The sequence below is a fragment of the Pan troglodytes genome, chromosome 7, assembly GCF_028858775.2.
Source record: "Pan troglodytes isolate AG18354 chromosome 7, NHGRI_mPanTro3-v2.0_pri, whole genome shotgun sequence".
NCBI lineage: Eukaryota > Metazoa > Chordata > Mammalia > Primates > Hominidae > Pan > Pan troglodytes.
The window spans coordinates 56,476,892-56,501,333 of NC_072405.2; the positions used below are offsets into that span (position 1 = coordinate 56,476,892).

At 43.0% G+C, this 24,442-nt stretch overlaps 1 protein-coding gene and 1 long non-coding RNA gene across 6 annotated transcripts in view; one reads left to right on the plus strand and one right to left on the minus strand.

Moving 5' to 3' along the window:
* PRKDC (protein kinase, DNA-activated, catalytic subunit) overlaps positions 1-24,442 on the minus strand; it is a 186,403-nt gene that overhangs the window by 156,663 nt on the left and 5,298 nt on the right. For all 5 annotated transcript variants that reach the window (XR_010159536.1, XM_519750.9, XM_001147162.8 and 2 more), the window contains exons 5-17: positions 24,207-24,315; positions 23,676-23,788; positions 23,488-23,587; positions 13,841-13,896; positions 13,720-13,750; positions 13,076-13,233; positions 9,441-9,587; positions 6,246-6,410; positions 5,626-5,794; positions 4,905-4,954; positions 3,865-3,990; positions 2,920-3,072; positions 563-678 (exon numbers count right to left, since the gene is read on the minus strand). Coding sequence is in view for 4 of the 5 variants with exons in the window: in XM_519750.9 (XP_519750.6) it covers positions 563-678; positions 2,920-3,072; positions 3,865-3,990; positions 4,905-4,954; positions 5,626-5,794; positions 6,246-6,410; positions 9,441-9,587; positions 13,076-13,233; positions 13,720-13,750; positions 13,841-13,896; positions 23,488-23,587; positions 23,676-23,788; positions 24,207-24,315 (1,493 nt within the window). In the remaining variant the exon portion in view is untranslated. The remainder of the gene's footprint in view (positions 1-562; positions 679-2,919; positions 3,073-3,864; positions 3,991-4,904; positions 4,955-5,625; positions 5,795-6,245; positions 6,411-9,440; positions 9,588-13,075; positions 13,234-13,719; positions 13,751-13,840; positions 13,897-23,487; positions 23,588-23,675; positions 23,789-24,206; positions 24,316-24,442) is intronic.
* LOC129135704 (uncharacterized) lies at positions 11,276-13,537 on the plus strand. The gene is made up of 2 exons (XR_008536712.1): positions 11,276-11,577; positions 12,118-13,537. It is a non-coding gene; the product is annotated as an uncharacterized LOC129135704 (long non-coding RNA).

Consider the following 24,442-nt stretch of genomic DNA (forward strand, 5'->3'; position numbering starts at 1 on the left):
ACGTAACATTTTGAGGTATCCTAAAATGTTTAGTTATATCTATAATCCATTTTTCTCTACCTGAGGATCTTTTAAATATAAAAAATGAAAACTGTAACCTAGTACACTTAGATATATTTTAAAGACCTATATAATCGATTACAGATTTTGCCTTTTATTATTTTTTATTTATTTATTTTTTGAGACGGAGTCTTGCTCTGTTGCTCAGGCTGGAGTGCAGTGGTGCAGTCTCGGCTCACTGCAAGCTCCACCTCCCGGGTTCAGGCCATTCTCCTGCCTCAGCCTCCCGACTAGCTGGGACTACAGGCGCCTGACACTATGCCCGGCGAATTTTTTGTATCTTTAGTAGAGATGGGGTTTCACCATGTTAGCCAGGATAGTCTTGATCTCCTGACCTCGTGATCCACCTGCCTCGGCCTCCCAAAGTGCTGGGATTACAGGCGTGAGCCACCGAACCCGGCCTATTATTTCATTTCTTACATCTATATAAGGAATTTCCTATATTACAGCCAATAACTAACAATCACTTTCATTCTTAAATAATTAGAATTTTACAAAATACCTGCAAAATTCCACCAGGTTAATGAAAGCCGAAAAATCTTTAGGTTTAGCTGGATGCAAGTTAGCCGCTGGATCTGAAGTCGGGATCATCCAAACACCAGGCGCCTCATCTCCATTCTTAAAGAGTAATTGTAGCAAAGAAACATTGTACCATTCAATCACGAATCACTCAACAAATAACTTTCCAACTGACTTCATGGTCAAGGCCTGATGCTATGAAGAAAGATTGCAACAGCGAGAAAGACCAAGATGGGTGCTCAAGACCTATGGTCTGATAAGAAGGGCAGGACTTGCAGAAAGCGTTAACCAAAAGGACTCACAGGAAGTGATGAGAGAATGGGACAAATAGGAAAATGCCAGAGGTGGGCAGCACTTCTTGAGGGAGCTAGCAATAATGCCTTGACAGAGATAGAATTTTAATAGGTGACCTAGAGATTTCAAGTGAAGAAAAAGAGAAATAGAGAAAATATTAACAGTAGTAAGAAAGATAAATGAAAAATGTGGTATTTTGGAAGTGCATGAAGATCAGTTTTAAACACGCTAAGTTTGTGTCACCAAATTTGTGTTACCAAACACAACTGTGTATTCAAATTAAAATGTTGCACAAGTAGTTAGAAATACAGAGCAGGAACCAACAAGGGAGGAGGAGGCTGGAGACCAAATATATCTGGGAAGTGCTAACAGGTGGTCATTGATCTGTTGGAATGAAGCTGGAAGGGCAGGGAACAGAGGAGAAAGGGAAGCCACTGAAGACAGCAATGAACACACGTGTTCTAAAATGCAGGTCTGTCAGCTGACACAGTTCCAGGAAGTCCCTTTGGGCAAGTTTTTTTTTTTGTTTAAATAAAATTATTTTAGACATTTGCAAAGCACAGAGAGCAATAAAGCACACATCAGTGTTGCTATCTATCATCCCTCATGAAAAACAGAATACTCCAAGTGCAATAAAGCTGATGTGACCACCGGCTTGTACTGTTTCCCTTCATGTTTCCTCTGCACATCCTCCCCATTGCCTCTTGTCTAACTTCTCAGGACTGCAGTGGAGGTACTGACGCATGAACTCGAATCAGCACCATCTGGTCTGAAACAATCACTGCAGTCGAAAGCAAGCAAGACACCTTCCCAGGATCTCAGTTCTTTCTCACCAGCCAAATTACCATGGAGTCCAGTTACCACCAATGCCTCGGACCAGAGCAGGGCAGCTCCAGACTTAAGCCATGACTTATCCTTTTGTTTTTTTGAGATGGAGTCTCACTCTGTCACCCAGGCTGGAGTGCAGTGGCGCAATCTCAGCTCACTGCAAGCTCCGCCTCCCGGGTTCACGCCATTCTCCTGCCTCTGCCTCCTGAGTACCTGGGATTACAGGTGCCCGCCACCACGCCCGGCTCATTTTTTTTGTATTTTGTTTGTTTGTTTGTTTGTTTGTTTGTTTGTTTGTTTTGAGACAGAGTCTCGCTCTGTCGCCCAGGCTGGAGTGTAGTGGTGCAATCTCGGCTCACTGCAACCTCCGCCTCCCAGGTTCATGCCATTCTCCTGCCTCAGCCTCCCGAGCAGCTGGGACTGCAGGCGCCCGCCACCATGCCTGGCTAATTTTTTGTATTTTTAGTAGAGACAGGGTTTCACCGTGTTAGCCAGGATGGTCTCGATCTCCTGACCTTGTGATCCGCCTGCCTCGGCCTCCCAAAGTGCTGGGATTACAGGCATGAGCCACCGCGCCCGGCCTTTTTTTGTATTTTTTAGTAGAGACGGGGTTTCACCATGTTAGCCAGGATGGTCTCAATCTCCTGACCTCGTGATCTGCCTGCCTCGGCCTCCCAAAGTCCTGGGATTACAGGTTTCAGCTACCGCGCCAGGCCTAAGCCATGACTTATCTTTAACTCAGGCTAGGAAAATTGGGTGCGAAAAAAAGGGAGGGCATTTTCTTATTTCTCTTCCTATTATCTATATTTTCCTATATCAGGAACACATTTAACACCTTGTACCACAATTTGGAGTTTCCTTAACTATAAACAAGAGCAACCCCAGGCTTCCCTATCCCACACAAAGTCATTTCTACATAAAATAAGATTTCTGTCACTCTTTACTACTGCTAAGGAATAAGAAACAAATGAACCTAGTAAATAATTTTTTCAAAAAAAAATTAACATATATAAATTACTTTTTGAACCATCTAGTAACAACATTTTCTATACAATAGGTTACATCCAACAGAAATGCATCAGTGGCACATAATAATCCTGAAGAACCAAGTTTTCTCCAGTTCTCCTTTACAAATGTGCTATTATCCCCTAAATATTTATATGCAAAGACAGCTGATACAAAAATGATGAAAAATTACTACTGATAAAAATTTCTAACCTCTTGTTCCCCAACAGTCTGTATTTCAAGTGTAAGATCCAATTTCTCAACAATCTTCAAAACGGATTTTACAAATTCATCATAAAGTAAATGATTCAGACTTTCACTGGAGGAATTCACAGAGAAAAATGCTTCATCCGCTAAAATAGAATCCTTTAAATAAAGAAAAACAATAAACTTCAAAATCTCGTGCAAAAAAGTATTAGTATTTTATAAGCATTAAGACACATACACAGAGGTACGTGCCGGTTTGGGTATTATGCAAACAGTGATGATAAACTGTAGCAGATTTACCTGGAAGTTTTCAAGTTGCAAGATACCTTCCTAAATTATTATAACAGCATCATTTCAGTCAGATGTCATTTATCCAGTCATGTAACAAATACTTACTCTGTATACAGCAGTAAGTGAGAAGATTTAGGCCAATCCTTGTCAAAGCATTTACCCCAATTAATCTGTGGATGTGTATGTATAAACACAAATATGTGTAATATGCATATATAGACACTACATCTTTTATGTCTGTGTACATGTAAGTACATGCACATATACTTATGTGCATACATAACTAAATATGCACACATATATAAACGTACACATATATACATACGTACAAATACATATATATCCATCCTCAGGCTGGACCTGTTAGGAAGAACAGCTTAGCATGAGCTATACCATCCTGCTATTTAAAGCTAAAATGAGGACTCAGCTACAGTAACTAATGTTAAAGGAGTTCTATGTCTGTGTTTCTTTCAATTCATTTATTTCCACTCTCATTCTAACTTCCTGATTCATACGGTTTTAATTTTTTATTTTTGAAGTACACTGTTTTAAACTTTTGAAAGTTAGTAAAATATAATTCTGAAATAAGTCTTATGTCTAAACTATGGAGACTAATAAAGGAAGTAAGATACATTTATGGTTTTCAATGGTAAACGTTACCATCATCTGGTCAGAGCTCAGGAGATGTCTGAAGAGATCCACGTAGTCTTTGTATGTGGGCACCTTCCATTTGCCAGTTCTGACTTCCCCTGAAGCACGGTGGTCTTCAGATTCAGACTCAGGGCCCTGGCCAGAAAGACAGCATAACAATATGTAGTGATGGATTCTCAGAAGCAGCACTGCTGCCAGAACATGCTGGTTTTCAGAATTTTCTAAATTAAACTGCCACCCATAGGAGACCATATGATTAAGGAAGACATTGTATTAAAAAAGCATAATTTAAAAAGCTAAGGCCAGGTGCGGTGGCTCACACCTGTAATCCCAGCACTCTGGGAGGCCAAGGTGGGCGGATCACCTGAGGTCAAGAGTTTGAAACCAGCCTGGCCAACATGGCAAAATGTATCTACTCTAAACACAAAAATTGGCTGGGCAACGTGGCGGTCGCCTGTAATACCAGCTACTTGGGAGGCTAAGACAGGAGAATCGCTTGAACCTTGGAGGGGAAGGTTGCAGTGCGCCAAGATCGTGCCACTGCACTCCAGCCTGGGTGACAGAGCGAGACTCTGCCTCAAAAAATAAATAAATAAATAGATAACGGAAAAATATGTGATTCTTCTGTGACTAAAACTGTGATACACCAACAAGTATTTCAATACAATATCCACTGAATGTGCTATCATCATTTATCTTGCTTTCGTACATAGTTCAATCTTTCATCTCATCATATGTCCTATAATTTCTGGGAACTAAGATATGCCTCCCTTAGCAATTTGTCCTAGAGTTTCAAGAGAGAAAACATTTCTTATTTACAAAAATGTATAAAACCTAAAGTTATGCTTAAAGATGTTTCATACCTTAGAAGTGTATTCACCTAACAAAATATAGAGGTATTATGTCCTACACTTTTCAAAATGTAAGGCATTGCTAATAACTAAGAAAAGAACGGCCACTTTTGCAAAATTATATTCGAAAACCTCAGCAACATTCCTAGCTTTCAGTGATAACAGATTAATTTTCTAAACATTAAATTCAGAATTTACCTTTGGAAGGACCACTGGTTTAGAACATATTCTGATTAAACCCTGATGCACTGAAAAAAGAAAAAGAAAACAAAAATGAAGGAAACACTGAAAAACAGAATCAAAACTCAAAAAAAAAAAAAACAGTCATTATATTTTGGAACCCAACTTTACCTCTCAATTTATTTTCTAAGTTCATTCACGGCTTTAATTTTAAAATTTAAAACTATTGGCCAGGCGCAGTGGCTCATGCCTGTAATCCCAGCACTTTGGGAGGCTGAGGCAGGTGGATCAAAAGGTCAGGAGTTCGAGACCAGCCTAGCCAATATGGTGAAACCCTGTCTCTACTAAAACTACAAAAATTAGCCGGGCATGGTGGCGGGCGCCTGTAGTCCCAGCTACTCTGGAAGCTGAGGCAAGAGAATCGCTTGAACCCAGGAGGCAGCGGTTGCAGTGAGCCAAGATCGTGCCACTGCACTCCAGCCTGGGGGACAGAGTGAGACTCTTGTCACCAAAAAAAAAGAAAAAAAACTATTAAAATTAATAGTTCTATTAATAGAACTATTAAAATTCAGAGGTAATAGGATGAAAAAAGGAAAAGATTTTGGTCTACCAAAATTTAGGAGTTCAAAAGTTGTGTCAAAGATACAAAAGAATTTGGTAACCAGATTCTCTTTACCTATATCAAATAATGTGTTAATTATCCATCATTACTCATAAATACAATAAATCGCAAACTTACCCACAGTACTAATGCAATTCCTGAGAACTGGCCCTTTTGCTGCCAAAGCTAGGAACACCTTCACTATGGCTCTGCAACACACCAACTGCATTTTTGGACTGTACTGTGGGAAACTGTCTATCTGCATCACCACGAGGTGCTCCAGAACTGGAGTATACACCTCAGGAACCTACCGGAAATAATCAGCAAACTGTGAGTTAGAGGAGGTAATCAATGAATACAAGAATAATACAAATATTCAAAGTAATTACAACTGAATTAGATACTTATTAAAAGAAAAACATGGTTTGTCATCTAACCTGCTGCTTAACATGTATTAGTGTGATTGCCTTAAAAAAAAAAAAACACACACACAGAGTAAAAATTGTCTTGAGGTGCAATTCTATCCCAAGCAACAATTCCAAATCTTTCAGAAAGATGGAAAGAGAAACAAATATTTTTTTCCTGTTCTGGATAACAAAAAATCAAGTTTCATGACAATAATTCTATTGCCACAAAATGCTAAAACTGTCACGTTGTTCCCAACAGTGCCTACACTAAATGTATTGTATGACTCCATCAAATTATTTGAAGAAATGAAGATTAAATACTTAAAATTGTGCTCAGTTTAGTTCACTTACTGTGTCAAGGTACAGCAAGACGCTTGCAACAGATTGGAGGAAGCTTGGCATCTGATAAACACGGTCGTCACCAGTGTCTGTCTGGGTGAGGAACATCTGCTTGCAGCGCTGAATGAGCTCAACGTACATGAAGTCAACATCTTTTGCGTTTATAACCTTGCAGGGCTTTAGAAAAGGTAAAACAGAAGTCTTCATCAATCTTATCAAGATCAAAATAATCTTTAAGGTGTCATGTTAAGCCATGTGATTATAAACACAAGTTTAACAAGGCTTCTTTTTTTTTTGAGACGAAGTTTTGCTCTTGTCCAGGCTGGAGTGCAATGGCGTGATCTCAGCTCACCACAACCTCCAACTCCCAGGTTCAAGTGATTCTCCCGCTTCAGCCTCCTGAGTAGCTGGGATTACAGGCATGTGCCACCACGCCTGGCTATTTTTTTTTTTTTTTGTATTAAGTAGAGACAGGGTTTCTCCGTGTTGGTCAGGCTGGTCTCAAACTCCCGACCTCAGGTGATCTGCCCACCTCAGCCTCCCAAAGTGCTGGGATTACAGGCGGGAGCCACTGTGCCCAGCCACAGGCTTTTTAATTAAGAAGAAATACAGATATAAAATACAGTATCTGGCCGGGTGCGGCGGCCCATGCCTGTAATCCCAGCACTTTGGGAGGCCAAGGCGGGCAGATCACTTGAGGTCACGAGTTTGAGACCAGCCTGACCACCATGGTGAAACCCCGTCTCTACTTAAAAAAAAAAAAAAAAAATTGGCCAGGCATGGTGGCGCACAACTGTAACCCCAGCTACTCAAGAGGCTGAGGCAGGAGAATCGCTTGAACCCAAGAAGCGGAGGTTGCGGTGAGCTGAGATGGCGCCACTGCACTCCAGCCTGGGCAACAGTGAGGTTCCGCCTCAAAAAAAAAATAAATAAATAAAATATATCTCATTATAAAGATGCTTTGTATAATAATCTGTAACCACATTTTAAATATTTATTCACACAGGAAGCATTTATTGGTTGTCAGCTATGTTCTAGGCACTGTTTAGACAGTGGGTACTGAGGACAAATGAGAGGCAGTCCCTGCCCCAAGGCTGTCCACCTACAGGAGAGGCCAGGAGTCCATACATGACTGGAAGATGCTCCATGTCACACACCCTACCACACCAGAGCCATTTTTTCAGACTCACAAATGCGCTAATGTAATTGCTCAATTTCAGACTTTTCCAAGGCTTCTTTTCTAGGACTTCTGAATCCAGTCCAGACTCCCCGAGGATCTGATGGTGCACCTCTTCAGATCCATTTCCCCTCTCCTGCCTATCATGCTCTAGCCACAGGGACAAGCTCAAGTGGGGATAGATCACTGTGTAAAGGGAAAATCTCATGCAATCTTTTAGCTCAGAGCCTTCTGCCATTCTGTTTCTTCTGCCCTAAGCATATTTAAAGTAGCCAACAGAGACAAATGGAGATGAAGATTAAGAAAAAGGGAAAGGCTGGGCACTGTGGCTTACAGCTATAAGTCCAGTGCTTTGGGGACTGAGGCGGGAGGTTTGCTTGAAGCCAGGAGTTCATGAACAGTCTGTGTAACGAAGTGAGATATCGTCTCTACGAAAGATTAAAAAATTTGCTGGGCATGGTGGCTCATGTCTGTGGTCCCAGTTACTCGGGAAGTTAAGGCAGCAGGATTGCTTAGCCCTAGAGGTCAGGGCTGCAGTGAGTTATGATTGTACCACTACACTCCAGCCTGAGAGGCAAAAAAGAAAAAGAAAGGAAAAAGGGAGAGGCCAGGAGCGGTGGCTCACGCCTGTAATCCCAGCACTTTGGGAGGCCAAGGTGGGCGGATCACCTGAGGTCGGGAGTTCGGGACCAGCCTGACCAACATGGAGAAACCCCGTCTCTACTAAAAATACAAAAAAAAAAAAAAATACCCAGGTGTGGTGGAGCATGCCTGTAATCCCAGCACTTGGGAGGCTGAGGCAGAAGAATTGCTTGAACCCGGGAGGTGGAGGTTGTGGTGAGCCGAGGTCATGCCATCGCACTCCAGCCTGGGCAACAAAAGCGAAACTCCAACTCAAAAATTAAAAAAAAAGAAAAAAAAAAGAAAGAAGAAAAAAAGGGAGAGATTGTAGGAAGAAAAAAGAAATCAGTTGTTTTTTCTACAAAGCAGAAGTCACAGAATTCCACTAAGAGGAAATAACTAGGGTTATTCTTAATATTTTTTCTTTAAAAAAAATTTTTTAAGAGATAGTGTCTCTGTTGCCCAGATTGGAGTGCAGTGGCTCGATCACAGCTCACTGCCACCTCTGCCTCCTGAGTTTAAGAGATTCTCCTGCCTCAGCCTCCCAAGCAGTTGGGATTACAGGTATGTGCTACCATGCCCGGCTAATTTTTGTATTTTTAGTACAGACAGGGTTTTACCACCTTGGCCAGGCTGGTCTCAAACCCCTGACCTCAGGCAATCTGCCCGCCTCGGCCTCCCAAAGCGGTGAGATGGTGAGATTACAGGTGTGGGCCGCCACACCTAGCTAATATTCTTAAATATATCTCTTTCTGTCATATAAACTTTTTTTTAACTTCTCTTCCTAAAACTTTGTGAAATCAACTACAATTTTACTTTAGGAATAAGGAGCAGCATAGCACAGAGGGGAAACATGGTGTTTCCATTCTTCACACTTGGACTTATGCCTTGGTTCTGTCAATTCTGAGTCTCTTGACAAGTTTCCTAATTTCTCTGCATCTCAGTTTGCTAATCTGCAAAACAGAGTAATACTGAGCTCCTAAGGGTTAGGAGAATTTGAGATACCACATGTAAAGAATTCTAGTACACAGCAGACACTGAAGAAATCTTAACTGTTAATAAACAATACTAATACAGTGACCCTCAGTATATGTGGGAGGGATTGGTTCCAGGCCTCCTCAGTATACCTAAATCCATGCATACTCAAGTCCCACAGTCACCCTGTGGAAGCCTCATATACAAAAGGTCAGCCCTCTATATAAGTTTCACATCCAGCACACACTGTATTTTTGATCCATATGGTAGAAAAACATCTGCATGTAAGTGAGCCTGTGCAGTTCACGCCCATGTTATTCAAGGGTCTACTGTATTGTTACAAGTATTAGACACTATTCAAAATGCAATGAATTAGATTCCTTTAAACAATCACGTGAAACCAAGACAAAATAGAGTAAGTTAATGAGACATACTCCTGCAAAAAGTCCATATCCACGGATAGCAATAGATAACTCCTTGTTGTTCGAATCCACATTTCTGATGATTCCATAAAACTGCTCCATAAAGTACTGCAGTTTATTTTTATGCATTTCTGCATTTTTCGCCACCATATTAGAAACCTGCAAATACATAATATTTATTTTTTTGGAAATATTTAATAGCAATGGAATCTATACAAACATGGAAAAACTAGAACTGTTAGATGCTACTAATGTACTGTTATAGTTACACGCAATTGCTTTTAATCATAAAGACCCTTTGCTTCCATTTTGCTTAGTCTCTATCAGGTTCAGAAAAGTGTCTTAAATAAGGCTATGTGATACATTTTTCCTAGAGAAGGGACTAAGAGACCAAGGATACGCATAAGTCTGAAAAAAAAAACAAAAACCAAAAACAGGTTTTGAATTAAGGCTCTCTGAGGAAGCAAAGAGCAGTCTTTAGAGCTCACCTGTCACCCACAGGGTGAAAGAGAGCTGTCAGGGGACCAGTGACTTCAGACACCGTCAATAAACAGAGTTCAGAACAATCTCACCTGTCACCCACAGGGTGAAAGAGAGCTGTCAGGGGACCAGTGACTTCAGACGTCATCAATAAATAGAGTTCAGAACAATCAGAAAGACAAGGCATCTCAGTTTTCAAAAAAATAAGCTACAAACTATAAAGCTTAAATTAAGTGATGCAAGGGGAAAATGTCGTCTGAGAAGCAAATAGATCATTATTTACCAAACCAAGAGACAAGAGCCTAAATGCAAGAACCAATGCAGGTATTCAAAGAGCATTCCCCATTTCAGCACAAAGACTGCCCAGAATAAGAATGGAAGGAATCTATCTAGACAATTATCAAAGGCAGAAAAAAAAAATCCACCTTTCATTGCCAACTTATCCATACACTTCCCAATCCCCCTAAAGCCACTAGGTCTTAGCGCCTGACCTTCGGGGAACTTTGCTCCTTACTTGTTTTAGAAGAATGAAACATTGTATATACTGTTTCATAATTTCCTTCTTCACAAAACATATCATAAATGTTTCTCAAGAAGTAAACAAACAACAGCATTTTACTTAATTACAGAATAGCAAATATTATATACTATAATGCTAATTTTCTATTATTGTATTCCCAGTAAGCATGTTTTTAACGCATCTTTATTCAACTATTTCCTGGATATAGTATTAAAGACTTGAAAATAATTATTCAACAGTAGCAGACAGAGGACAGATTAAAACACTATGGCTCATAAATATCATATATTACACTGCCACTGAAAATTAATCACACAGACGTTGGCCGGGCACAGTAGCTCACGCCTGTCATCCCAGCCCTTTGGGAGGCCAAGAAGGGTGGATGACCTGAGGTCAGCCTGGCCAACATGGTGAAACCCTGTCTCTAACAAAAATACAAAAATTATCCAGGCGCGGTGGCAGGTGCCTATAATCCCAACTATTTGGGAGGCTGAGGCACGAGAATTGCTTAAACGCAGGAGGCAGAGGTTGCAGTAACCCAAGCTTGCGCTACTGCACTCCAGCCTGGGTGACAGAGCAAAACTCCATCTCAAAAAAAAAAAAAAAAAAAAAAAAACAGCAACAAAAAAAACACATCATATAGATGTCACTGTGAGGAAAATATATTCAACATAGTGGAAAAAAGGCCAAAAAATTATGTATCCTTTATGTAAAGTCCTCTTTCCCTCTTTCTTCCTCTCTCCTCACTCCCTATTCTGAAGAAGGAGGGAAAGAGGGTGCCTCTCCTTGCCTGGGGCCTCAGGTCACAAGGGATGATCTAATAATGGGACTCAGGGTGGAGCTGACCACACCTGGTAACAATGTGACTCGGAATGGGAGCTTTGGGTCACACAGCATCCCTGGAAGCCGAGACCAAACAACCCACTATGCCTACAGGGTGGGGCCCCAAGGGAAACCCCAAACACAGAGGTTTGGGGGAGCACCCAGTCAATGCTCCACACATGGATACTGGGAAAGGAATGCTGCCCTGACTCTGCGGGGAGAGGACCAGGGAAGATCCACATTTGGTACTTTCTTCATCTCTGCACTGTGTGCCGCTTCCTTTGGTTGATTTTTATCTGGGCCCTTTAGCTGTAATAAACCATAGATGTGAGTATCAAATTTGAGGGTATATTGGAAACTCCCAAACTTGCAACAGGCATCAGCCCTGAGGGCAGCATTGAGGATAGTTCTCTTGAACTTCTCCCCTGACTAAGTTCAAATAACTTTCTCACGAGGTAGAGATTAGCAGGTAGAATATATTTCCTCAATGAAACTCTAAAATCTATTCAATGTAGTTTTCATTAAGAATTGGAGTGGGGGACTGAAAAGTCTCTGGCAAGGATGTGAAACAGAGATGTCTGCGTGGCTCATTAAAGACAACCAGCGCAGTGGAGGGAGGGCTGGCGGGCTTCCCTGCAGGCCCACGCCCCACCCAGCCCTGCGCTAGGAAAGGCAGGCATTGCTAGGGAACAAGGCCCCCGGGGTGCCACCAGGGATGATCCCTCTGCACACATTCCGGACACTCCTCCTTGCTAACAAAGCATGAAATTCTGTCAAGATGTTTATTGCAGTAAATGTTTACTGAGATCCAAACATATTCATATGAATCAGTAAAAAATAAATTCCTCTGATTTTTATTTCCCTTAGCAAGTAAGGCCAGCCAAGTTCAGCGGAACAGGAGTTTCATGAGGAGGACCAAGGTAACCTCAAAGCCAAGAGTGACTTCAGGGAGAACACAAGTCTGACGGGAAGGCCAAGTACAGCAGGGAGACTAAGGAGGCGAGAGGGACAGGCGGCAGAGGCAGAGGCCAAAGATGAGGCCCATCAGCTCAGTTTTTTGGAAGGCAGGCCCAGACATGAAAAAAGGATGCCAGTGCTCTCTCTTCTCCTTCCACACATCCCGGCTATGACTCTCAGGCTAACACAACTGCCACACTGTTCACACAGGTTTGCATGGATACCCTGTGAATGCAGCTACTGTTTACCCATGTACAGCAGGGCCCCTAAGAAAACATTTGTTGTGAATCTCCAGTCCTTTCCCTCAGAGCAACCCCAGAAGTCCACTTCCTTAGTGGCCAGGCCCCTGCAGCCACCTCTGGACACCCAGGACATCCTGGAGACCAGTGCTCAGAATGACAAGCACGGTCTCCTCAGCCGACCAGACAAGCTTCCACATACGCAGGTGCAGATTCTGTAACCACCTCCTATCCAGGTGGAAAATCCACAATGGCAAAGAGGCACCCCTTGTTTTCAAGTTGACACACAAGCATCTATCCCCTGGAGACAGCTAGCCCTCCTCTTCCAGGAGAGATGGGGCTCCCCTCAGCCCTCCACCCACTCTCCAGCCCTGACCTCCCAGCCCTTCCGGCCACCTCCTCACCACGTCTTTGCTCCATTACACTTGTCTCAATCTAGGCTCTGAGGCCCTAATCAAATCTGGCATCTCCCTAGCTCTCTTTCAGTCTGGCTGCCTCCCATATGGCTGGCTGATCAACATCTTTCTGCTTTAAATACTACAGAAGCTACAGATCAACCATGCATGCAAAGGGAATTTAATTCTGTGTGTGAAAGAAATATTGTTAAATGACAGTTGAATTTGTGGTACCTGTTTCAGAAAGGATTCCAGGGCTGAAAGTGCAGCTTTTTTCAATTCTACATTTGTGTGGGCACACCACTTTAACAAGACTTCAAATAGAGACACGTAGTTGTCCAGAAGGCAGGTGCTAAACTGAGATGCATGCAGGGCAAATAGGCGCAAGCCAGCTGCAAATGCAAATGCCATTATATTTAAAATCAGACGACATAACACAGAACAGAAAACCAACAAACCTGCAGGGATATGTCAAAGTCAACACTGTGCTCAGGAAGATCTAGTACCATTACACTACAGTAACCCAGGGATTCCTGTCAGAGCTCTAACACTGCCAATCAACAGGCCCATAACTTGGCTGACAAATCCCAAAACAAGGGTCAGAAGTGGAATCAGGATTCATTGAGGCAAAGTCAGAATCAAACAGCCTGGATCCCCTGAAAGATACCCTAAAATAAAGTGCTTTCAACCATGTAACCTGAGTATCAGCATTTCAACCAGAGCTTACTAAGTCACCGAAAGCCTCCCTGTAAATAACTGTGTGTGAAACATCACAGATGTTATCACATTTGCTTTCATTCAAAGTTTAAGCAAAACCTTACTTGAGATGTTAATTTAGTAATCTAAAATATTATACCTCATTATAAACAGAATCCTACCTGAGGGCACAGCATATCTCTTCAGATCAATCTATTTTAGAAAAGAAAAATTCACCATCAGTATTTGAAAGTCTGCACTGTAAAGGCATTAGAATAATATTAATATTAATATTAATCCTACCTGAGGACGAATTGCCTTTAGTACAAAATTAAAAATCTCCCTTGAAGTCTGGGGATCTAGGGAAATACCAAGAAGCCTCTGTTACAAATCGTAATAACAGTATCACATAACACACTTTACAGACAGCTTGACACCTATATTAACCCCATTAATCTCTTGTGAATTCAGGAGAAACATCTTTCATCATTCCATCCAGCTAAAGTTGCAAGTTATTACTGCTGCACGGTTATGACTGCGAGAAAACAGACAGAAAATCTGGAATAACAAAGACATGGTTTAAGCACCAACCTATCACTTATAAGCTCTGAGAGATTTAAACACCAACTCATCACTTAAAAGCTCTGTTAGATAATCTCTCAGAGCCTCAATTTTCTTATTTGCAATAGGGACAGTATATACCTTTTAGGATAGTTTGGAGGATTAAATAAAATAACTTACTCATGGCCAAACATACCATTCTCCCCAATACACCCAGGCATTTATTCAACACCTAGTACATGTAAGAAAAAAATTAAAAAAAAAAAACAACAGAAAAAAAACATAGTACATGCCAAGATATTATGACAATTACAAATACAAATAAATTATGATCTTTGACCTCAGCATACTTATTAACTAAAAGGGAAGATAAAAAAGGCACACAACTATAACATGAGGCTCTAATCCTGGCCTGACTGACATCACAATTATTTGCATAACTGTCTCCCACCACATTATTCATTGTAGCTATAGAGTCATGCTTTATTCATCACTAATTTCTCTACCCTTCTAACAGTGACTTGTAATCAGCAGAGACTCAAGAACTGTTTGCTTTTCATTGCAAGGACTGACATATTTGAGACAGAGCCCTGATGATGATGTGATAGGAGCTGGAGAGAGAATGTGGTCAGAGAGGCCTTAAAGCAGAGAAACATCTGTATGGTTGCAGGATGGTGGCATAAATGAGATACAAAAAAAGCTACTTTGGAATTCATGACAAGCAGATTTCTTCTGACTATGAGTATTCTATAAAGGCTTTCCAGATATGGTAGCATTTGTTCTAAGACTGAAAGAATAGGTACTAGTTGGGGAAAAGGTCATTCAAATAGAAAATAGTCATGTTAATAAACGCAAGTGTGCAGACACAAGGACACCCACAGTACACAGTGGGTTTAGGGTGGGGACTTAGCAAGGACAGACTTCTCCAGGCTCTGCTCTCCACAGTCCACTCTCCTGCAGCCCCTCCCTCTAGTGGCCCACTCCCTGTAGAAGCGTGGTCTTGTATCTGTTTTTTTAATGTGGTAAAACAGACATATTTATCATTTAAACAATGTGTACAGATACAATTCGTTGGCACTAAATATATTCACACTGTTGTGTAACCATCACTATTGTCTATACCCAAAATGTTTTCACCATCAATAACAGAAGGGTGCCCATCAAACACTAACTCCCATTTCCCCTCCCCCAGCCCCAGTAACCTCTATTTTACTTTGTCTCTGTGAATCTGACTACTCTAAGTACCTCGTGTGAGTGAAACCACACATTGTTTGCCTTTCGTGGCTGGCTTATTCCACTTAGCATCCTGTCTGCAAGGTTCATCCATGCTGCAGCATGTGTCAGACTTTCCTGCCTTTTTAAGTCTAAGTAATGTTCCATTGTGTCTACGTGCCATATTTTGTTTATCCATTCATCCCTGGATGAACACTTGGGTGGTTCTGGCCCTTTGGCTCACTATGGATTTGCTGCTAGGAACATAGGTGTGAAAATTCTATCCTTTTTTTTTGACACCGAGTTTCACTCTATCACCCAGGCTGGAGTGCAGTGGCACGATCTCAGCTCACCACAACCTCCACTTCCTGGGTTCAAGCTATTCTCCTGTCTCAGCCTCCCGAGTAGCTGGGATTACAGGCGCCTGCCACCACGCCCGGCTAATTGTTTTGTATTTTTAGTAGAGATGGGGTTTCACTATCTTGGCCAAGCTGGTCTTGAACTCCTGACCTCATGATACACCTGCCTCAGCCTCCCAAAGTGCCGGGATTACAGGTGTGAGCCATCACGCCCGGCCTACTTCTACTTTTTAAACCCTCTCTTGGCCAGGTGCAGTGGCTCACACCTGTAATCCCAGCACTTTGGGAGGCCGAGGTGGGCAGATCACCTGAGGTCAGGAGTTTGAGACCAGCCTGGCCAACACAGTGAAACCCCGTCTCTACTAAAAATAGGAAAAATTAGCTGGGTGTGGTGGCGCACACCTGTAATCCCAGCTACTTGGTAGGCTGAGGCATGAGAATTGCTTGAACTCGGGAGGCAGAGGCTGCAGTGAGCCAAGATAGTGCCACTGCACTCCAACAAGACTCTGCCTCAAAAAAAAACCCCTCTCTTACCCCCACATCTCCCATCAGCCACAGCCCATTTCTTTGCTCTCTTCCATTACAAGATTTGTCTAGCGTGTTTTCTACAAATGGCCTCCACTTCCTCCCGCTCTTCACTCTAGAGGTCCCATTTCTCCAATGTTCAATGGATGTGGTTCTCGTGGAGCTGAACCCACCACTTACTGCCAGTTCCTCCTCCTCCCCAAACTCCACCAGATGCGAGGCAGCCCTGCACTGCCTCCTCAGCACTCTCCTGAGACCCTCCGCCTGGTCTCTGCACTCTCACCCCCTCCTCATCTTGCTCACACTCCTAACTTTAAATACTACCTACGTGATGAAGACATCCAAATGTATAGCCTGAAGTCTGATTTCTGCTCCAAGATCCCATGTTACACGCACAACTGCACACCTGATATCTAAGCCTGGATGCTTCCTAAGTGTCTCTAGTTAAACACATCCAACACAAAAGGCCAGGTTTCTACAAAAAACCCGGTCTCTCCCATCCCATTCAGCTTAGGAGTCACTGCACAGCCCTCAGTCCCTCACTCACAGTCTCTCAATCCTACACTAACTCACATCCCACACCCAAGAGCAGTCAGGCAGACCCCTGTGAAACATCTCTTGGCCCACATCCACTCCTTTTTGAAAAGCTCTGGCTCCCATTCCATCTGGAATGAGATCCCAGCTCAGAAAACCGTCAAACACCAACCCTGTGTCCTTCCCATCTCACCCTGGCCCACTTTGTGTACCTCCACACTCTTGACACACAAGCTCTTGTGGACCCTCGGACCACTGCACGCAGGCTAAGCACAGGGCTAGAGACTGGCCGAGCATGGGACCAGGTGCTGAGCAGCTGCTGCCTGGAATGACTGCTCTTCCCAGCACTTCCCCAGCTGTCTCCCTCTCCTCCTTCTGATCACGACTTCTGCGTTACATCCTCAGAAAGTACCCGTGGGTCGTGTGCTCCACCTCTCCAAATTCTGGCATTCCTCTTCACTACACCCCACCTCTGGGCACTGCTGAACCCCAAAATCAGCAGAGCTGCTTTATTTGTTCATCTGTCTCCTCCACTAGACTGAGCTCATGATGGTAGGAACTTGGTGATTTCAATCTCTGGTTTAACACCAAGTTCATCATTCTTTAGATAGATGGCACCCATGGCCAGGCACAGTGCCTCAAGCCTGTAATCTGAGCACCTTTGGGAGGGTAAGGCGGGTGGATTGCTTCAGCTCAGGAGTTCAAGACAAGCCTGACCGACATGGTGAAACCCCATTTCTACAAAAAATACAAAAATTAGTTGGGGCCGGGTACAGTGGCTTATGCCTGTAATCCCGGCACTTTGGAGGCCAAGGCAGGTGGATTGCTTGAGCCCAGGAGTTCAAGACCAGCCTGGGCAACATGGTGAAACCCCGTCTCTACTAAAAACACAAAAATTAGCTGGACATGGCATTGCGCACCTATAATCCCAGCTACTTGGGAGGCTCAGGCACAAGAATCACTTGAACGTGGGAGGCAGAGGTTACAGTGAGCCAAGATCGCGCCACTGCACTCCAGTCTAGGTGACAGGGCAAGACTCAAGTCTCAAAAAGAAAAATGAAATAAAAATTAGCAGGACATGGTGGCATGCACCTATAGTCCCCAGCTACTTGGGGAGGACCACGGTGGGAGCATCATTTGAGCCCAGGAGGTTGAGGATGCAGTGAGCCCGTATCACAGCACTGCACTACAGCCTGGATAACAAAGTGAGACCCTGTCTCAAAAAAAATATATTTACATACACACACACACACACACACACACACACACGCGTTTTTATATATATATATATATAAATTTTTTTTTGAGATGGAGTCTTGCTCTGTTGCCAGGCTGGAGGGCAGTGGCGCGATCTCGGGTCACTGCAGCCTCTGCCTCCCGGGTTCAAGATTACAGGCATGTGCCACCATGCCCAGCTACTTTTTGTATTTTTAGTAGAGACGGGATTTCACCATGTTGGCCAGGATGGTCTCGATCTCTTGACCTTGTGATCTGCCCACCTCAGCCTCCCAAAGTGCTGCGATTACAGGCGGGAGCCACCTTGCCTGGCCTTACAATTATTTTTATAAGTCATTCATACAGTCTGTATTTCCTGGGTGCCTTGTTTTTTTTTTTTTTGAGACAGAGTTTTGTTCTTGTCGCCCAGGCTGGAGTGCAATGGCGCGATCTCAGCTCACTGCAACCTCCGCCTCCCGGGTTCAAGTGATTCTCCTGCCTCAGCCTCCTGAGTAGCTGGGATTACAGGCATGCGCCACCACGCCCAGCTAATTTTTTGTATTTTTTAGTAGAGACGGGGTTTCTCCATGTTGGTCAGGCTGGTCTCGAACTCCCAGCCTCAGGTGATCCGCCCGCCTCAGCCTCCCAAAGTGCTGGGATTACAGGCGTGAGCCACCGCGCCCGGCCCTGGGTGCCTTATATATATGTACGCATGAATTAGTATTTAGTGCTTGAAGTCACGTGATCATGGCATCACAAGAAAAGTATAAATTTTAGCCTCAGACCAAGGCTTAAATCCCAGACTTGCCATTTGTTAGCTGTATTAGTTTCCTAGTGTTGCCATAACAACTTACCACAAACTTAATAGTTTAAAACAATACAGATTTATTACCTATAGTTCTAAAGGTGAGAAGTCTGAAATGATTCTCATATTGAGCTAAATTTAAGGCATCAGCAGGGCTGTGCTCCTTCCAAGAGGCTCTAGGGGAGAACCCTTTTCTCACTTCTCCAGCCTCCAGAGGCACCCCCATGCCTTGGCTCCTGCCGCCTTCCAGATCCCCTTCCTCTGACCTCCTCTGTGCCTCCCTCTTCCACATTTAAGGACCCTGTGATCACACCGAGCCCATGGGGATGATCCAGGATCATCTCTTCAGTTCAAGGTCAGCTGATTAGCAACCTTAATTCCGCTATGCCATGCAGCATAACACGGATTAGGATGGGACACCCTGGTGGCCATTATTCTCCTAACCACGCAAGTCACTGTGTAACTTGGGGCAAGTTACTTAACCTGTCTGAGTGGCAGTTTACTAATCTATACAGCAGAGACATTTTACCTGCCATGAAGAGTCATTACAGGAACTTGCCTTGCAACACGTCTAGAATAGTCCTTAACACACAATAAATGAGCACTAAGTGCTACTATTTTCCTTCCACTATATATGTTCACTGAGTGCTGATTTATAAGCCAAGTAAACATAAAGACAAATAAGCAACATCACCTGCCAACAGGGTCAAAGGAGAGAATTAAACATATGACCTAACAAACTTAAAATATGACCGTAAGTGCTGTCACAGAGGGGAGTACAGAGGCCAGAGGAAGTGCTCACCTCAGGGGAATCATAAATGCTTCCTAAGAGGGGTGACAGTTGAAAAGAAGCTGAGGAAGTGGGAGCCACAGGATACAGGAGAGAGGAGAGAGAAGACATGAAGGAAAATTACACAGGGCTACTCTAACAATCTTGATAAGCAAGGAAGAAGGCATGGGTAGAAACATTAGCTTAAAATGAAACTGCTGCCTACATAGGTTAAAAAAAATCATTGGATATAAGTAATTTTGTAAGTTTCAACCTAATGGAAGAAAAACAAAGTAGGTCCAAACATTTGGTAATTACTTGAAGATAAAGTGATAAGGAGGCCAGGGGTGGTGGCTCATGCCTTGTAATCCCAGCACTTTGGGAGGCCGAGGCAGGTGGATCACCTGAGGTCAGGAGTTGGAGACCAGCCTGGCCAACATGGTGAAACCCCATCTTTACTAAAAATACAAAAATCCGCTGAGCATGGTGGCACACGCCTGTAATCCGAGCTACTCGGGAGGCTGAGGCAGGAGAAAGGCTTGAACCCAGGAGGCAGAGGTTGCAGTGAGCCAAGATCGCGCCATTGCACTCCAGGCTGGGTGACAAGAGTGAAACTGTCTCAAAAAAAAAAAAAAAAAAGGGATAAGGAAGAGCAAAGGAGCTTTTTCCCTCCCCTTAAGATTATTTTAGGATCGGCCAGGCGCAGTGGTTCACACCTGTAATCCCAGCACTTTGGGAGGCCGAGGCGGGCAGATCACAAGGTGAGGAGAATGAGACCATCCTGGCTAACATGGTGAAACCCCGTTTCTGCTAAAAATACAAAAACAAAATTAGCCGGGCGTGGTGGCGGGTGCCTGTAGTCCCAGCTACTCGGGAGGCTTAGGCGGGAGAATGGCGTGAACCCGGAAGCGGGAGCTTGCAGTGAGCCAAGATCACGCCACTGCACTCCAGCCTGGGTGACAGAGCAAGACTCCGGAAAAAAAAAAAGATTATTTCAGGATAAAAAGTTATATTTGTCTTTTCAAAAAAAGAAAAGAATTTCATTGGCCAGGCGTGGCAGGTCATGCCTATAATCCCAATGCTTTGGAGACTGAGGTGGGAGGATCACTTGATGGGAGGAGTTCAATACCAGCCTGGGCAACACAGCGAGACTCCATCTCTGCAAAATATAAAAGGAGCCAGGCATGGTGGTGCCTATAGTCTCAGCTATTTTTGATGCTGAGGTGGGAGAACTGCTTGAGTCAGGAGTTCAAGACTGCAGTGAGCCATGATTGCATCTGTGAGTAGCCACTGTACTTTTGCCTGGGGAGACCCCATCTCTTAAAAAAATAAAAAAAATAAAAAAACTGAACTTCAGCAAAATAAGGGATTTTTGTGTACCAAAGGACATAATCAACACAGTGAAAAGGCAACTCAAAAAATGAGAGAAGGGCCAGGTGCAGCGGCTCACACCTGTAATCCCAGCACTTTGGGAGGCCAAGGTGGGCAGATCTCTTGGTTGGAGACCAGCCTGGGCAACATGGGGAAACCATGTCTCTTCAAAAAGTACAAAAATTACCCATCTGTGGTGGCACATGCCTGTGGTCCCAGCTACTTGGGAGGCGGAGGCAGGAGGATCACTTGAGCCCAGGAGGTGGAGGCAGGCAGAGAGCCATGCTAGCATCACTGCACTCCAGCCTGGGCAACAGAGTGAGACCCTGTCTCAGAAAAAAAAAAGAAAAGAAAAAGGGAGACAGAAAATATTTGCAACTCATGTATCATGTATCTGTTAAGAAAATGGTATCTGGCTAGGCACAGTGGCTCACACCTGCAACCCTAGTACTCTGGGGAGCCAAGGCAGGAGGATCACTTGAGCCCAAGAGCTAGAAACCAGCCTGGGCAACAAGGCAAGACCCTGTCTCTACAAAACATTTTTTAATATCAGGTATACACCTGTGGTCCTAGCTACTTGGCAGGCTAATGTGGGAGGTTCCCTTGAGCCCAAGAAGTTGAGGGTGCAGTGAGCCATGTTTGAGCCACTGCACTCCAGCCTGGGTGACAGAGCAAGACCCTGTCTCCAAAAAAAAAAAAAAAGGAAAGAAAGAAAGAAAGAAAATGATATCTACAACTCAACAAAAAGTCAAACAAACCAATTAACCTAAAAAATGGGCAAAAGATCTGAATAGACATTTCTCTAAAGGCACACAAATGGTGAGTACATGAAAAGATGCACAACCAACATCACTCATCATCAGGGAAACGCAAATCAAAACCACGAGATATCCCTTCGCAACCATTAGGCATTAGGATGTCTGCTACCAAAAACACAGAAAATGACAAGTTAGTAAGGATGTGGAGAAGCTGCAACCCTTGGGCACTGTTGGTGGGAATGTAAAATGCTGCAGCTACTGTGAAAAACAGTATGACGATTTCTCAGAAAATTAAAACTAAGGTTACCATGCAACCCAACAATCACAATTCTAAGTATATATCCAAAAGAATCAACAGCAGGGACTGCCAACAGATTTCTGTACAACAATGATCATGGCAATACTACTGAGAATAACCAGTAAGTAGAGGCAAACCAAGTGCCCACACATGGATGAATGAATCAACAAAATGCAGTAAATACACACAGGAATATGATTCAGCCTTCAAAAAAAAAGACAATGCTGACATATCAGGATATGGACGAACCTGAAAGACACTATGCTAAGTGAAATAAGCCACACAGGAAAAGCTACATACCATGAGTTCATCTGTGTAACTTTTTGAAATGACGAAACCACAGATGGAGACAGATGAACGGTTATCAGGTGGCCAAGACGGGGGAAGAGATTAACTATGGCTCTAAGTCAGTAGCACATTGGGACCCTTGTGCTAATCAATCTGTTCAATACCTTGATTACAATGGTACATACACGTGACAGAATTACACAAAACTCGCTGGGTGTGGTGGCTCATGCCTATAATCCCAGCACTTTGGGAGATCAAGGTGGACAGATTACTTGAGCCCAGGAGTTCAAGACCAGCCTGGGCAACATAATGATACCCTGTCTCAATTATAAAAAGAAAAAAAAAGAATTAAAAAGGGCCAGGTGCAATGGCTCATGCCTGTAATCCCAGAACTTTCGGAAGCTGAGGCAGGCGGATCACCAGAGCCCATGAGTTTGAGAACAGCCTGGCCAACATGGTGAAACCCCGTCTCTACTAAAAATACAAAAATTAGGCCGGGTGCGGTGGCTCACGCCTGTAATCCCAGCACTTTGGGAGGCCAAGGCAGGCAGATCACTTGAGGTCAGGAGTTCGAAACCAGCCTGGCCAACATGGTGAAACCCCATCTCTACTAAAAATACAAAAAAAATTTGCCATTTAGTGGCGAGTGCCTGTAATCCCAGGTACTCGGGAGGCTGAGGCAGGAGAATCACTTGAACCAGGGAGGCAGAGGCTGCAGTGACCTGAGATCGAGCCACTGCACTCCACCCTGGGCTACGGAGCGAGACTCTGTTTCAAAAAAAAAAAGAAAGTAATTTGCCAGGTGTGGTGGTGCGTGCCTATAGTCCCAGCTATTCAGGAGGCTGAAGTGAATAACTGCTTGAACCTGGGAAGCAGAGGTTGCAGTGAGCCAAGAAAGTACCACTGCACTCCAGCCTGAGCGACAGAGCAAGATTCTGTCTCAAAAAAAATAAATAAAATTTTAAACAACTGCACAGAACTAAATACACATACACAAATGTGTGCACGTTAAACTGGTGAGATCTGACAAAGCTCAGTGGACAACATCAATGTTAATGCCCACCTTGCTGTTGTGCTGTAGTTGGGAAAGATGTCATCATCAGGGGAACTCGGGAGGGCCCACAGGTCCCTCTAGATTATTTCTCACTACTGTATGTAAATTCAGGATTGGTTAAGAGTTCAAAGAAATAATCAGGCATTGCTGGTTAGACTTACAGTTTTTGAATAAAGAAAATCAAGTGAAGCCAAGCAATACCTTCTTCCATGGACTTAGTGAAGTTGCACAGAAGTGAGGACAACCCCTTCAGACATCCTGCCAGAACAGGTAGTTTGGGCTCTCTTACTGCTGATGTCATCTAAAAGAAAAGATTTAAGAAGATGTCATTACAAGAGAAAAACACAACCGCATCTATGGAAGCAGAATGTCATAAAAGCTCATCATACCTGGGTCTTAAGTTCACCCAGAAAAGCGCGGAACAGGTTTTCTGCATTATTTATCATCTCACTAGGATGAACTTCACCCAATAATCCTAGGAGCTCATATACTTTTTCTAAAACTGAAAAGAAAATTTTAGACAAGTGAAGGCCTCAAACTACATTTAAATAAGTTAAACTAACCAAAATGTATGAAGAAAATAAAATAAAATAAAGTTCAAAATTGATTTAACAGTAAGAGATATAAAATATAAAGCTTTTAGGACTGCATTCTTTCCTAAGTTTTATGCAAATGTATTAATCATATTTGTCATATCTTGTGAGTTTTCTATTTACAGGAATAATTTTGTAAAAATTAACATTTTTATGAAGGGAAGTCTTCACATGTTGTTTTTGTTTGGTTCCATTTTGGTTTATTTTCAGCAAAAAGGATTCGACTGTAAAATAAGACCTTGGTAGAGAAAACCTAAGTCTTACGCTAATAATTTGTTAATATTAATTTGCTAAACTATTTGAAAATAACATGTAAATGCATCTCACCTGTATCTGGTATTTTTTTTTTCAATGCAAGTTCTCCATAGAATTTACTAAATAATTCTCCAATTTTAAATTCATCCATGAGTCTAGAACTTCTAAAAGTCTGAAGTAACTAAAAGAATACAAATTAGTACGTCAATGTAGTGCGGGAATCAAGAAAAAAAAAACAATACAAATTAGCATTCTCTCTAAAGAGGGAAATAACGGGATTCCTCTATCTCAGTGCATCTGTCCACAGC